We start from the raw sequence: 13259 nt of genomic DNA on the forward strand, positions 1-13259 counted from the left end.
CCCAACAGAAGAGAATCAGATCTCATCCGACTATATGGCAGCTGGGTTCCAAGGGACAGGAGTAAAAAATAAAGAGACAGGGCTGGGTGGTGGTGCCCTGGCTGAGTGAACTTGAACATGAGAAAGGACCCAGGCCAAGCCCCCCAGTTCCCACCTGCTGGGTAGGATCTTGAAGAACAGTGCTGCTTGTGCATCTTTCTCTCTTCCTCTCCATCTCCATCTCCCACTTCCCTCTCAACTCCTCTCTGCCCTTGCTACTTAAAAAAAAGAAAGAAAGGGGGGTCGGGCAGTAGCTCAGCGGGTTAAGTGCAGGTGGCGCAAAGCGCAAGGACTGGCATAAGGATCCCGGTTCGAGCTCCTGGCTCCCCACCTGCAGGGGAGTCGCTTCACAGGCGGTGAAGCAGGTCTGCAGGCGTCTGTCTTTCTCTCTCCTTCTCTGTCTTCCCCTCCCCTCTCCATCTCTCTGTCCTATCCAACAACAAATGATATCAACAATAACAATAATAACCACAACAAGGCTACAAAAGGGGGAAAAAGGGCCTCCAGGAGCAGTGGATTCATGGTGCAGGCACTGAGACCCAGCAATAACCCTGGAGGCAAAAAAAAAAAAAAAAGAAAAAGGAAGACAAGGAAACAGCGGTTGTCTGGAGTGGTAGGTTTGTTATGCAGGCACAGAGCCCCAGTGATAGCCCTGGTGGCAATATTTTTTTTTTGCATTTATTTATTTATTCCCTTTTGTTGCCCTTGTTGTTTTATTGTTGTTGATATTGATGTCATCGTTGTTGGATAGGACAGAGAAAAATGGAGAGAGGAGGGGAAGACAGAGAGGGGGAGAGAAAGACACCTGCAGACCTGCTTCATCGCTTGTGAAGTGACTCCCCTGCAGGTGGGAAGCCGGGGGCTCGAACTGGGATCCTTACATCTGTCCTTGTGCTTTGTGCCACGTGCGCTTAACCCGCTGCGCTACCACCCGACTCCCAATAATTTCTCTTGTTAGGGGCTGGGTGCTGGCACACCCTGTTGAGTGCATACATTAGCATGAGCAGGGGACAATGGTGCAAGCCTCCGCTCCCCACAGTACAGAGGGCACTTCAGGAGCTGTGAGGCAGGTCTGTAGGTGTCTCTGTCCTCTCCTACTCTGGCTCTCAGTCCCCTCTCAACTTGTCTCTGTTCTGTCACATAAAATAGAAAGAAAAGCAAAAATGGTTGCAAAGAGAAGTGGACTTGTGCAGGCACCGAGCCCCTGCAGTAACGCCGATGGCAATAATAAGTCCGGGAAAACACTCCAGGGTAAAGTATCTGCGAAGCAGGCATCTAATGAAGGCACAGCTGGGGACGCAGGTGATCATCACCAAAGAAACCAGTTTGGTTTATAAGCTGCATACCTCCAGCCACCAAACTGCAGACTTGTATTAGAAAAAAAAATCCAATAGTCTTTGTTAGCATAGAGGAACAAGGCAACTCATGTCCCCTTTAAGGCAATTTTGCTCACATTGATCCCAAACACAGTGAGGTAAATTCCCATCTGGGGAGTCGGGGCAACCTTGGGGATCTGTGCCGGTAGCGACAACCATACACGCCTGGAAGTGCGTCAGACGCAGCAGAGTTCAGTTTAAAGACAAGCAGATACTGTGCTCCCATCACTCTAAGCTGCACTGTGGCAGAGATTTCTCAGTGATCTACACTTACTTTAGACTAATAACATTTTACTTTACACACATGACTTTTTAAAACTGAGGACTTGAAGAATCAAAAACAGGAAGAGGAGCTATTAGGTAATTGGAAGGTGAAACAAAACTTAATTGCTAGGGTCTTCAGCATGTTCTGAAAATACCAGGTGGCATACCAGGCAAGAGGTCCCAGGTTCAAGCCACTGGTCTGCACCTGTCGGTGGAAGGGTGGGGAATAGCGCCAACAGTGGACCAGTGCTGTCTGTCTGTCCTCCTCTCTGTCTGTCTGTCCTCCTCTCTGTCTGTCTGTCCTCCTCTCTGTCTGTCTGTCCTCCTCTCTGTCTGTCTCTCAAAAGAATAGGAATGCTTCGCAGACACATATAAAGATGTTCATTATTAGCCATTAGGGAATTCCCAATTAAAATCAGAGTGGGCTTGAGCCCCCGGCTCCCCACCTGCAGGGGAGTCGCTTCCCAGGCGGTGAAGCAGGTCTGCAGGTGTCTGTCTTTCTCTCCCCCCTCTCTGTCTTCCCCTCCTCTCTCCACTTCTCTCTGTCCTATCCAACAACGATGACATCAATAACCACAACAATAATAACTACAACAAGAAAACAACAAGGGCAACAAAAGGAAATGAATAAAAATAATAAATTAAAATAAAAAATACAATAAAACCAGAGTGGGACACCATTCACATTATTATCGCCTGGGATGGTTATAATAATCAAGGAAATAACTGATACCCAACCTACTAAGACCTTGGCTATGGCCCATGAGTCTAGGCAGGAAATACCGTTACTTTGTTAATGTAGATCTGTCATCATCTCAGGGCGCGTACTGCGCATCGTGACAACTGTCTGATGGAGATAACTATACATGCATTCAGTAGAGAAGGGAACTGAGATGTGGAAGCCTAAGGAGTTTCAAGTCACCCAGTTAGGAAGTCAGGAAGGTGAATTTTTAACGCAGCTGTTCTGTACGCGTAGCCAGGTGGTTACACTGCAGAGACGCTCTCTCACAGGTTTTCTTATGCTCTTTTCTTTCCTGTATAGGGATCCAGATTTTATGGGAATGAACTTAGGAAAGAAAAACAAGTCAATCAACGAATTGAAACCATGATGCGACAGAAGGCTCACATCACCAGTCAGCAACTAAGGAACGCACAGTCACAGGTATCTGCATTGCTGAATATAAACTAGCAAAAATGTAATTGACAGTTAGATTGCACTAGGCTCAAATTATACCTGAAAACACAGTGAAATGTAAATTTGTATGTATTGTTATTTTTAACGATTGATTTACTCATTTATTTTTTTATATTCCCTTTTGTTGCCCTTGTTTTATTGTTGTAGTTATTGTTGTTGTTGTTGATGTTGTTAGATTGGGCAGAGAGAAATGGAGAGAGGAGGGGAAGACAGAGAGGGGGAGAGAAAGACAGACACCTGCAGACCTGCTTCACCGCCTGTGAAGCGACTCCCCTGCAGGTGGGGAGCCGGGGATTCGAACTGGGATCCTTACGCCGGTCCCTGCGCCTTGCGCCATGTACACTTAACCCGCTATGCTACCGCTGACTCCCGATTTACTCATTTATTAACAACGGAGAAAAAGAGGAAGAGACAAAGAGAAAGGATCAGAGCACACTCTGGCATATGCACTGTCAGGGTTTGAACTCAGGGCCGCAAGCTCTCACACCATGCTCTTTGCTCACAGCTGCACATCCTGGGCTGCGGTTTGGTAACTGTAAAGCGTAAAGAACAGTACAAACAGACATGCTGTGTTTCACTCAGCCTCGCTGGGTTTTTTACACAAAGACTCCGCGAGCAGACACTGCTACCTCCATCGTAGAGGAGGCTGTATAGAGGCTAGATTATTCTAAATTGCTTGCCCGGTTTCATTTGACAAATAGTTGGGGCAGAGCTTGAATTTAATCTAAAGCTTATGTTATTTTCATTTTACACACACTAGAAGAGAGAGTGAGATAAATGCTGCTTGTTTCTGGCAGTACTAACTTAGCAAAAAATACTCTGAGAACACATTCGATAATCAAATTAGTAAGGAAATTGGACAGAATGATGTTATAGTAAAAGAAAAAGCCCCGTTTATGATAGAATGCCAGATGTCATTCATATATATATATATGTATATATTTATTTATAGAAAATAGAAGAATTGTTAAACTTAAAAGGGCTGTTGACTACCCCGTATCTCTGAGGAGCGGGTGCGTTTTGTCTGGTATTAAAGCTGTTTACAGAGAAAAGGTTGGGAGGAAACCAAGCTGTCCTATTCCATATGGCAGGTTGAGGCCTCAAAAGTGGCTAAGATTCTGCTAGTAAAACTTAAATTTGGTGGGGGTAGATAGCTTAATGGTTATGCAAAGAGACTCTCGTGCCTGAGGCTCCAAAGTCCCAGGTTCAATCCCCTGCACGACCATAAGCCAGAGCTGAGCAGGGCTCTGGTAACAACAAGTAAACAAGCAAAAAAACCTAAATTTACCTTTGAAGCCAGTTTTGCCCTCTATCTGAGCATGATTTAATTTAACAAAGCATTGCAGGCTATATCATAACAATAAACTTATAATAGTATTCTAATGTGCTACAAAATACTTCTTGTGATAGAGTTAAGGTCATGAATTTGTATTTTCTTTACTATAATGTGCCATTTTTAGTACATACTTCCCAGAGACTTGGCTAATTCTTTTTTTAAAGATATTTATTTATTTATTCCCTTTTATTGCCCTTGTAGTTATTATTATTGTTGTTACTGATGTCATCATTGTTGTTGGGTAGGACAGAGAGAAATGGAGAGAGGAGGGAAAGACAGAGAGGGGGAGAGAAAGACAGACACTTGCAGACCTGCTTCACCGCCTGTGAAGCGACTCCCCTGCAGGTGGGGAGCCGGGGGCTCGAACCAGGATCCTTGTGCTTTGCTGCCACGTGTGCTTAACCCACTGCGCCACCGCCCGACTCCCTTGGCTAATTCTACTTCAGTATTGTGTCTCCTATCACAGATGAAAGATGATGTTTCCGTAAAATCAGTACTTTCAGTGCTTCACAACATTTCACTATATGAAGCATCATGCTTTTTTTTTTTTTAACCTTACCCACCTTAGTTTTGGTTTTAAGTACAACCTAGTCATATGTTCCCTCTTACTGATATCTAGAGGAGAAAAGAGGGCAAAAAAGAGAGGCAGAGAAGAAAAAAGCTTTTTTCTTCCTTCTGAACTTGCTTCTTGACTGAGATACCCTCTGTAACAAATGACAGATCAATAGGAGAAAAACTAACTTAATTGGGGTGTATTGAGCCCATGACAGTATGAGATGCTGGCAGTTAAGCAGTTAGGGGTTTGTATGCCATTTTAAATGAGGAAGGGAGGAATAGGAGTTAAGAACTTAACAGGATGGGGGGGGGGGCGGAAATACAGAAAAATGAAAAAGTAAATACCTGGAAAATAAATATCTACCATGCTTGTGGAAAGACAAATGGAAACAGAACACTTCCAGAGCAAAACTGTGGTGACCTGTTCTTGGCAAGTTGTTTCCCACCCCCCCCCCAAACAAGTAGTGAAACAAAATATCAATAACAACATATTTCATCAGATATCTGGGGAAGGGGAAGCAGTCACGTCTGAATGTCAGCTGTTGCCTGTGTGCGGCAGGCATGGGAGGAGAGAGAGTGTCAGGTGGAAGCCCAGCACTGTATTGTGGGTGGGAGCCCTATTTGCACTGGCTTCAGATCAGTGCATCTGACTTAAAGGGCCACATGGAACTGCCCCTGCGGCTCCAGACAGACTGTGACCCACATAGTCAACGACTGCCACCTCTCCAGATTCAAAGGAGGTCTCGAAACTTGACATCAGGCTCAACCTGACGCTGTTGACTGGCTGCGGAAGAAGGGCAAACGCTAGAAGAAGAATGGAACCACTCAGGAACCAAGTGGCTTAAAGAAAAGAGTATGGGAATGCTGTTCAAGGCTATAGAAGCCACCGGGTCTTGAGGAGACCCCAGGAACTATTTTGGGGAACCAGGAAACTGAACATTTACTTTTTTATTTGCCTCCAGGGTTCTTGCCGGGGCTCGGTGCCTGCACCACAAACCCACTGCTCTTGGAGGCCTCTTTTTTTTTTTTTTTTTTTTGGTTACCCTGATTGTTTTACCATTGTTGTGGTTATCATTATTGTTGCTATTGATGTCATCGTTGTCGGGCAAGACAGAGAGAAATGGAGAGAGGAGAGGAAGACAGAGAGGGGGAGAGAAAGACAGACACCTGCAGACCTGCTTCACCACTTGTGAAGCGACTTCCCTGCAGGTGGGGAGCCGGGGGCTCGAACCGGGATCCTTCCTCCAGTCCTTGCGCTTTGCGCCACGTGCTTTCAACCCACTGCGCTACCGCCCGACCCCCGAACATTTACTCTTGCGGCGACAGGGAAGCCAACAAAGCTCTCAGGTGTCCCAGAATCCAAAGAGACCCTGGCGAAAGCGATATGATTGCCCTGAAGGCAAGAAAAGTGACTTAGACCTCACTGCAGTTTCTACTGTCAGGAAACAGTTTGGGAAGAGAAGGCTCCCACACACCCCACTCCCCATATACCACCAGACTAGGACTCTGTTTATGGGACATTAGGCACCATAATACTATGCTACTGCTTCACCCTCTCCTGCTCCCTCCCCCCCACACACACACAACTCAGCATGCAAAGCAGAACCCAGAACCACCTGTTGGCCACCAACAAAAGCCGAAACAGCTGGGTGGACTATGCAGGAAAACACTGGTGCTCGGAAGGCTAGATGACGCTTGGCACTTAATGACGCAGACCTGGAGGAACTGTCATAGGAAAGACTGGGGAAATAAAGTCTCAGGGAATTTGAAGAAATAAAAGCTCTCCCATGTGGAGAGACAGATTCAGAGGGAACTCCGTCACCTCAGAAATCCACTGGGTAGGAAAATGAAAGCCCCCTCCTTTGGGCTAGCCACCATCCCCAGCTATCTGCCTCTGTCCCTTTAGCCTGGAGATGGTCTTGTCATCCTCCACCACCATCAGCCACAGGCGGGGACTGAGCACTTGAACCGGGTCCTTGAACACTGTAACATTTGCGCCCTCCTGCGTATACCATCTACTCCCTGATTCCACCATGTTTCTCTCATGTGAGTTAAAAAAATCTTTCTTCTATTTCATGTGTGCTGAGCTACTTTTTCTACCTTATTTTCTCCACACATTGGAGCTTGCTACTATTTTTCTTAAAGGACATAGTATCTTGACAGTGCTGTACATTCAACATTTTACTATTTACATTTGAATGAGATGTTTTCTTCTCTGAAAAACTGCTCAGAGGATAACCTGAGGGTGCTGGGTAGTGGTGGACAGCTTACATAGAAGAGCATTTTTATTTTTAAAAAAGATTTTATTCATCTTTAATTTTTATTATCTTTATTTATTGGATAGAGACAGCCAGAAATTGAGAGAGAAGGGGGAGATAGAGAAGGAGAAAGAAAGAGAGACACGTGCAGCCCTGCTTCACCACTCACAAAGCTATCCCCCTGCAGGCGGGGAACAGGGACTCCAGCCTGGGTCCTTGCGCACTGTAACATGTGCGCTCAACCAGGTGCGCCACCACCCGGCCCCAAGTATATTCATCATGTGTCCAGACTTGAGTTTGAGCCCTGCACTACATGGGAACACCATGAAAGGCGCCACAGGAGCTCTACGGGTGATGGAGCAGTGTCTCTACTGTCCCTTCCATCTCTGTCTTTGCCTTTCTACTGCGAGAGAGAGAGAGAGAGAGGGGGGGGGTGGGGGGAACTGACTGCTAGTCATGATACCATGAGACAGATCATTGTCTTTTGTTAGTTTTTGTTTTTCTTTCTTGATTCCTCTTCTTTTTTTTAAAAAAAAATTTTTATACTTACTTATTTTCCCTTTTGTTGCCCTTGTTGTTTTATTGATGCAGTTAATATTGTTGTTGTTATTGCTGTCATCATTGTTGGGTAGGACAGAGAGAAATGGAGAGGAGGGGAAGACAGAGAGGGGGAGAGAAAGACAGACACCTGCAGACCTGCTTCACCGCCTGTGAAGCGACCTCCCTGTACCCACCAGGCCTCCCCTTGACATCACACTGGCTTTGCTGCTCTCCTACTTGTCCCTCCAAGTCTTATTCCAGTTCTTATAAAAACACCTGCACGATATAGGTTTCTGTTCACCCCTACACTGCTATTCCTCTGACAGAAACAGAGTCTTTTACAGACATTGACCCATTTGTATATGGCCATTTAGAAAGAGAGAGATTTCGGGGAATTGTGAGGATGTGGTTGAGTTTGGCAGGGCTTGAACCTGAGGAGTGCGTCTATCCTGTTAGACTCTCTCTACCGAGAGGTTGAGCAAGGAGGGACAGTAGTACCCCAAAGGTGTGCCTCCTCCTATCAGACTCCCTGCCTTTCAAAGCGTCCCGCATTTCTGAAATTATGGCCATTAGATAAAAAGAAAGGGGGAGATGTTGGGCAGTACACCAGGTCCCCTGCTCTGATGCTGTGGTCTATTTACATAATTGTTTTGCCTGAGACCCACCCTGCCTGCAGGGTACTGGTTAATCCCACTGGTTAGAACCTTCGCAACAGCTGCTATGGAGGCTTTCTACCTTCGAGCTCTTTTCTTTTCTCCACCCCCTCTCCTAGCCATTTCCTTTTCCCACTTGCCACTTCCGGTAAAAGATATATAGATAGATAGATAGGCATTGTATCTGATCAATAAAGGCATTGCATTGCATTCCCACTCCACCACAAGTTCCTCGTCTCTCTCTCCTGCGACGCTAGCCTGGCAGAAAATATTGGCAGAACTCTTTTCCATATACATTTTAAAGGCATCTTCAATGATATGAATCCAGTTACAAAGAAGACTAAATCAAAAATAAACCAGTGGAACTACATCAAATTAAAAAGCTTCTGTACAGCAAAAGAAACCACCATCCAGACAAAGAGACCTCTCACAGATGGGAGAAGTTCTTTACATGTCATACATCAGACGAGAGGCTAATAACCAAAATATATAAAGAGCTTACCAAACTCAGCAACAAAAACAAACAAACAAAACAAATGGCCCCATCCAAAAAATGGGGAGAGGATATAAACAGAATATTCTCCATAGAAGAGATTCAAAAGGTAGCAGCAACAAGTGCTGGAGAGTTTGTAGGGACAAATTTGTAGGGACATTCCCTCCTGCACTGCTGTTGGGAATGTAAACTGGTCCAACACTTGTGGAGAGCAGTCTGAAGAACCCTCAGAAGGCTAGAAATGGACCTGCCCTATGACCCTGCAATTCCTCTCCTGGAGATATATCCTAAGGTACCAAACACACCCATCCAAAAAGATCTGTGCACACCTATGTTCACAGCAGCACAACTTATAACAGCCAAAACCTGGAAGCAACCCAGGTGTCTAACAACAGATGAGTGGCTGAGCAAGTTGTGGTCTATATACACAATGGAATACTACTCAGCTATTAAAAATGGTGCATTCGTCTTCTTCACTTCATCTTGGATGGAGCTTGAAGAAATCATGTTAACTGAGGTTAAGTCAGAAAGAGCAGGATGAATATGGGATGACCTCACTCATAGAAGTTGAAAAGCAAGATCAGAAGGGAAAACACTAAGCAGAACTTGGACTGGAGTTGGTGTCTTGCACCAAAGTCAAGGACTCTGGGGTTGGGGAGAGGGTTCAGGTCCTGGAACAGGATGGTGGAGGAGGACCTAGTGGGGGTTGTATTGTTATGTAGAGAACTGAGAAATGTTACACATGGACCAACTAGTGTATTTCACTGTCTACTGTAAAACACTAATCCCCCAATAAAAAACCTAGAAAGGAGGAAAGCTATGGTGGTTATCCTTGGGGGAAGCCAGGAGAGCTAGGATTTAGGGCAGCACACGGAACTGTGGTGGTGGGTGTGGTTTGGAGCTATGCCCCATAGCCTTACAACCTTGTAAAGCATTATTAAATCACTAATGAAAATAACTTAAACATTAAATAGACAAATAGAAACAAAAAGGAACTGTGAACCAACAGGTCCTATTTACTTTCTCCTAACCCAGCCTATCTCAGAACCCCTGTAATTACCTCTGGTCAGAACTTTCTCCTGTGACAGCCCTCTAAATTCTTTTATACATACATACATACATATATATATATATATATATATATATATATATAAGAATTTATATGTGTATGTATATATGTGTATATAAATTTATATGTGTATATAAATTATATATGTATATAAATATATATACATATATATTTATATGTATATATATTTATATACATATATAAATATATATATTGATTTAATTCCATTTTGTTGCCTTTGTTGTTTTATTGTTGTAATTGTTGTTGTTATTGATGTCATTGTTGTTGGATAGGACAGAGAGAAGTGGAGAGAGGAGGGGAAGACAGAGAGGGGGAGAGAAAGACAGACACCTGCAGACCTGCTTCACCGCCTGTGAAGCGACTCCCCTGCAGGTGGGGAGCCGGAGGCTCGAACCCGGATCCTTATGCCGGTCCTTGCGCTTTGCGCCACATGCGCTTAACCCGCTGCGCTACCGCCCGACCCCCCCTCTAAATTCTTTTAAGCAATTAAGAGGAAAGTTAGTGACTTTTGTTTTTTTGCTAGTGGTGTCCATAGTCTTATTTCTTGCTTGTTTTAATTTGTCCTGTGAGTATGATAAAGAAAATATAATCTCATAAATTAACCACTGGTAGTTTTCTTGTGAGTGGCTTCTCTTTTTTTCTGCTTGCTACAATAATGACTATGTGCTTGACAAATCAGACCCAGTCAGCCACTCGTAAGAAAATAAAAAGAATGAAGAAATATTCTAAGACAAGTCATATCAAAATAAATAAATTGTTTTTAAAAAGAAAGAAGTTACATATTCAGCTTACATTCTTTTGGCAAAAGTTTTAAAATTCCTAGCCACACCTATGCATAGAAGAAGTTGTAAAATACATTCTCTATCTGCAAAAATTCCCTACAGTTTTGTCTGTGTAATCAGATCCAGTAGTGTGATCTTTTTTCCCCCACCAGAGTTATTGCTGGGGCTCTGTGCCGGCACTATGAACCCACCACTCCTGGTGGGCATTTTTTCCTTTTTTTTTTTTTTTTTCCTTTCTAATTTTTATTAGCTAGGACAGAGAAATTGAGAGAGAACAGGAGCTAAAGAGAGGGAGAGAAAGAGAGACACCTTCAGACCTTCTTCCCTGCTTGTGAAGAGTCCCCCCCGCTGGTGGAGACCCGGGCCTTGAACCCAGTTCCTTGTGCTTGGTAATATGTGCAATTAACTGGGTGTGCCACTGCTCAGTCCTCTGTTAGGTTTTTAATCTGAATGTTGTGTTTAAAAGGTTATTCCTCACAACCACATCTCTATATTCTTTTTTAAAAAGATTTATTTCTCTATTTACTTTTATCAGAGCACTGCTCATTTTTAGCTTATGGTGGTGCTGAGATTAAACCTGAGATGTCAGAGCCCAGGCCTGGAAGTTTTTCTGTATAAACATTATGCTATTTCTTCCGTTCTGATTTTTCTTTTAATATTTTCATTTATTTTTGTATTCAAATCTTCAGCTCATTTGAAATTTGACTTCCTTTAAGGCATAAGATATTTTTTCTTAAATAAAAAGTATTCTGTTTTACCTGACTGCTTTTATTTTCCTAAGTAAGTGGTGATTCAGGCATCTCAATATCATTTATTAAATCATGAGTGCTTTCTATAATACATTAAATTACTACTTCCATGTGATTTGTTTCTGAACTCTTTTTTTAGAAATTCATTTTAATGAGAGATAGAGAGACCAGAACACTAATCACCTCTGGTTGATGGTAGTGCTGGGGATTGAACCTGGAATCTCAGAGCCACAGGCATGAAGGTCTTTTGCAGAATCGTTATGCTGTCTCCCTTGCCCCTTCTAAGCAATTCGAATATGTTCTCGTACAGCAACACGCTGCTTTGATTATTGAATAGCACTGTAGTTTAATGCCTTCCTTTACTGCTGTTCTTAATTTTTTTTCTCAGACACTGCTTCTTTCAAACAATTTTGAGCATCTTTTTTTTTAAATCAATTTAAAAATTCCACTCTGTCAACAATAACTTTTTTTTAATAGATATTAATCTTTAGGCAGTTTGCTTTTTGGATACCATCCGGTAATTATGTTGATCTGTAGTCTTCAATATCTTTAATAAAGTTTTTAATACTAGAGAAATGTCTATTGTGTGTTATAATTTTTCATTGTTCATATATTTTTAAAATACTCCTTTATACTTACTGGTAATCTATAAGAAAACAAAAACAACAACCTTCCATTATAAAGTTGAGCTTCAGACTTAGTTGCAGTTTTCGTTGCTGACTACATAGGAGGTTCTCTGGCATCTCCTGCAAGGGGAATGGCAGGAAATATGTTTTCTGGTGATTGTTAAGTGGTTTCATTTGTTGGGCTTCGTTTCAAAGCATTTGGGTAAATGGGAGGGTGTTGGGTGAAGTCCTAAGGAGACAAGAAAATCTCAAAGAACAGAGAGGTTTCCATGCAAAATGTCTTCTTTGTTTTTTAAATTTTAGAGTAATACAGTATTCAAATGCTAGATTTTATTATGCATGGTAAAAATAGTCTAAACTTTTGCTTGTCACCTCTGTGAGTGTTGATGCCCAGGATGACACAGACTCTCTTTGAATTCCATCCATCCTCATTAGGCTTCTTAAAGACACAGTCGTTTTTGTAGCTGACAGCACCTTACTGTAACCTGGGCTCGTACAGTGAGGAATATGAACATCCACATTACTTTACATGGGAAGGACACAGCAAATCAATGCCTTGTGACCATTTTAACGATTGATTTTATAAATGCATATGCACTCAACAAATTTTAACATAAACCAAGCCAAGGAAATAAGCATTTTTTTCTGTGTATACGGTCATATCATCTGCAAATAGGCAGAGTCTGACTTCTTCTCTTCCAATCTGTATGCCTTTAATTCCTTGCTCCTGCCTGATTGCTATGGCAAGAACTTCCAACACTGTGTTGAATAGTAATGGTGATAGTGGGCAGCCCTGTCTAGTATCTGATCTGAGGGGGAAATGTTTCTAGTTCTTCAGCATTGAGTATAATCTTGGCTATAGATTTGCTGTATATATAGACTCTATTATCTTGAGGAATTTTCCATCAATTCCCATTTTCTATAGTGTTTTGATCATAGGGAGATGTTGGATTTTTGTCAAAGACTTTCTATTCATCTATTGATATAACCATGTGTTTCCTGGTCTTTTATTGATGTGGTGGATCATGTTGATTGATTGATTGATTTATTGGTTATTAAGCCAACCTTGCATCCCTGAGATAAACATCACTTGGTCATGATTTAAAAAAAATGCATTTTTTTCCTGAAATAGTTGCTTAAATCTAACCAAAAGGGGAAGTTTTCACATGTAAAAAAAATTTTTCACACTAGGCATAGTATGGATGTGAATTTTAGTATTTATGGTTTGGCTTGAGCTTATCTTAATGTTAATTTTGTGAAAAAAATCATTTTATGTCATAAAATAATGGAAGGAACCTAGGTG

General features: G+C 42.6%; 1 protein-coding gene across 6 annotated transcripts in view; it reads left to right on the plus strand.

Moving 5' to 3' along the window:
* POLK (DNA polymerase kappa) overlaps positions 1-13259 on the plus strand; it is a 358361-nt gene that overhangs the window by 297066 nt on the left and 48036 nt on the right. For all 6 annotated transcript variants that reach the window (XM_060201047.1, XM_060201051.1, XM_060201046.1 and 3 more), the window contains one exon: positions 2722-2841. In XM_060201047.1, the coding sequence (XP_060057030.1) occupies positions 2722-2841 (120 nt within the window). The remainder of the gene's footprint in view (positions 1-2721; positions 2842-13259) is intronic.

The sequence above is a fragment of the Erinaceus europaeus genome, chromosome 11, assembly GCF_950295315.1.
Source record: "Erinaceus europaeus chromosome 11, mEriEur2.1, whole genome shotgun sequence".
NCBI lineage: Eukaryota > Metazoa > Chordata > Mammalia > Eulipotyphla > Erinaceidae > Erinaceus > Erinaceus europaeus.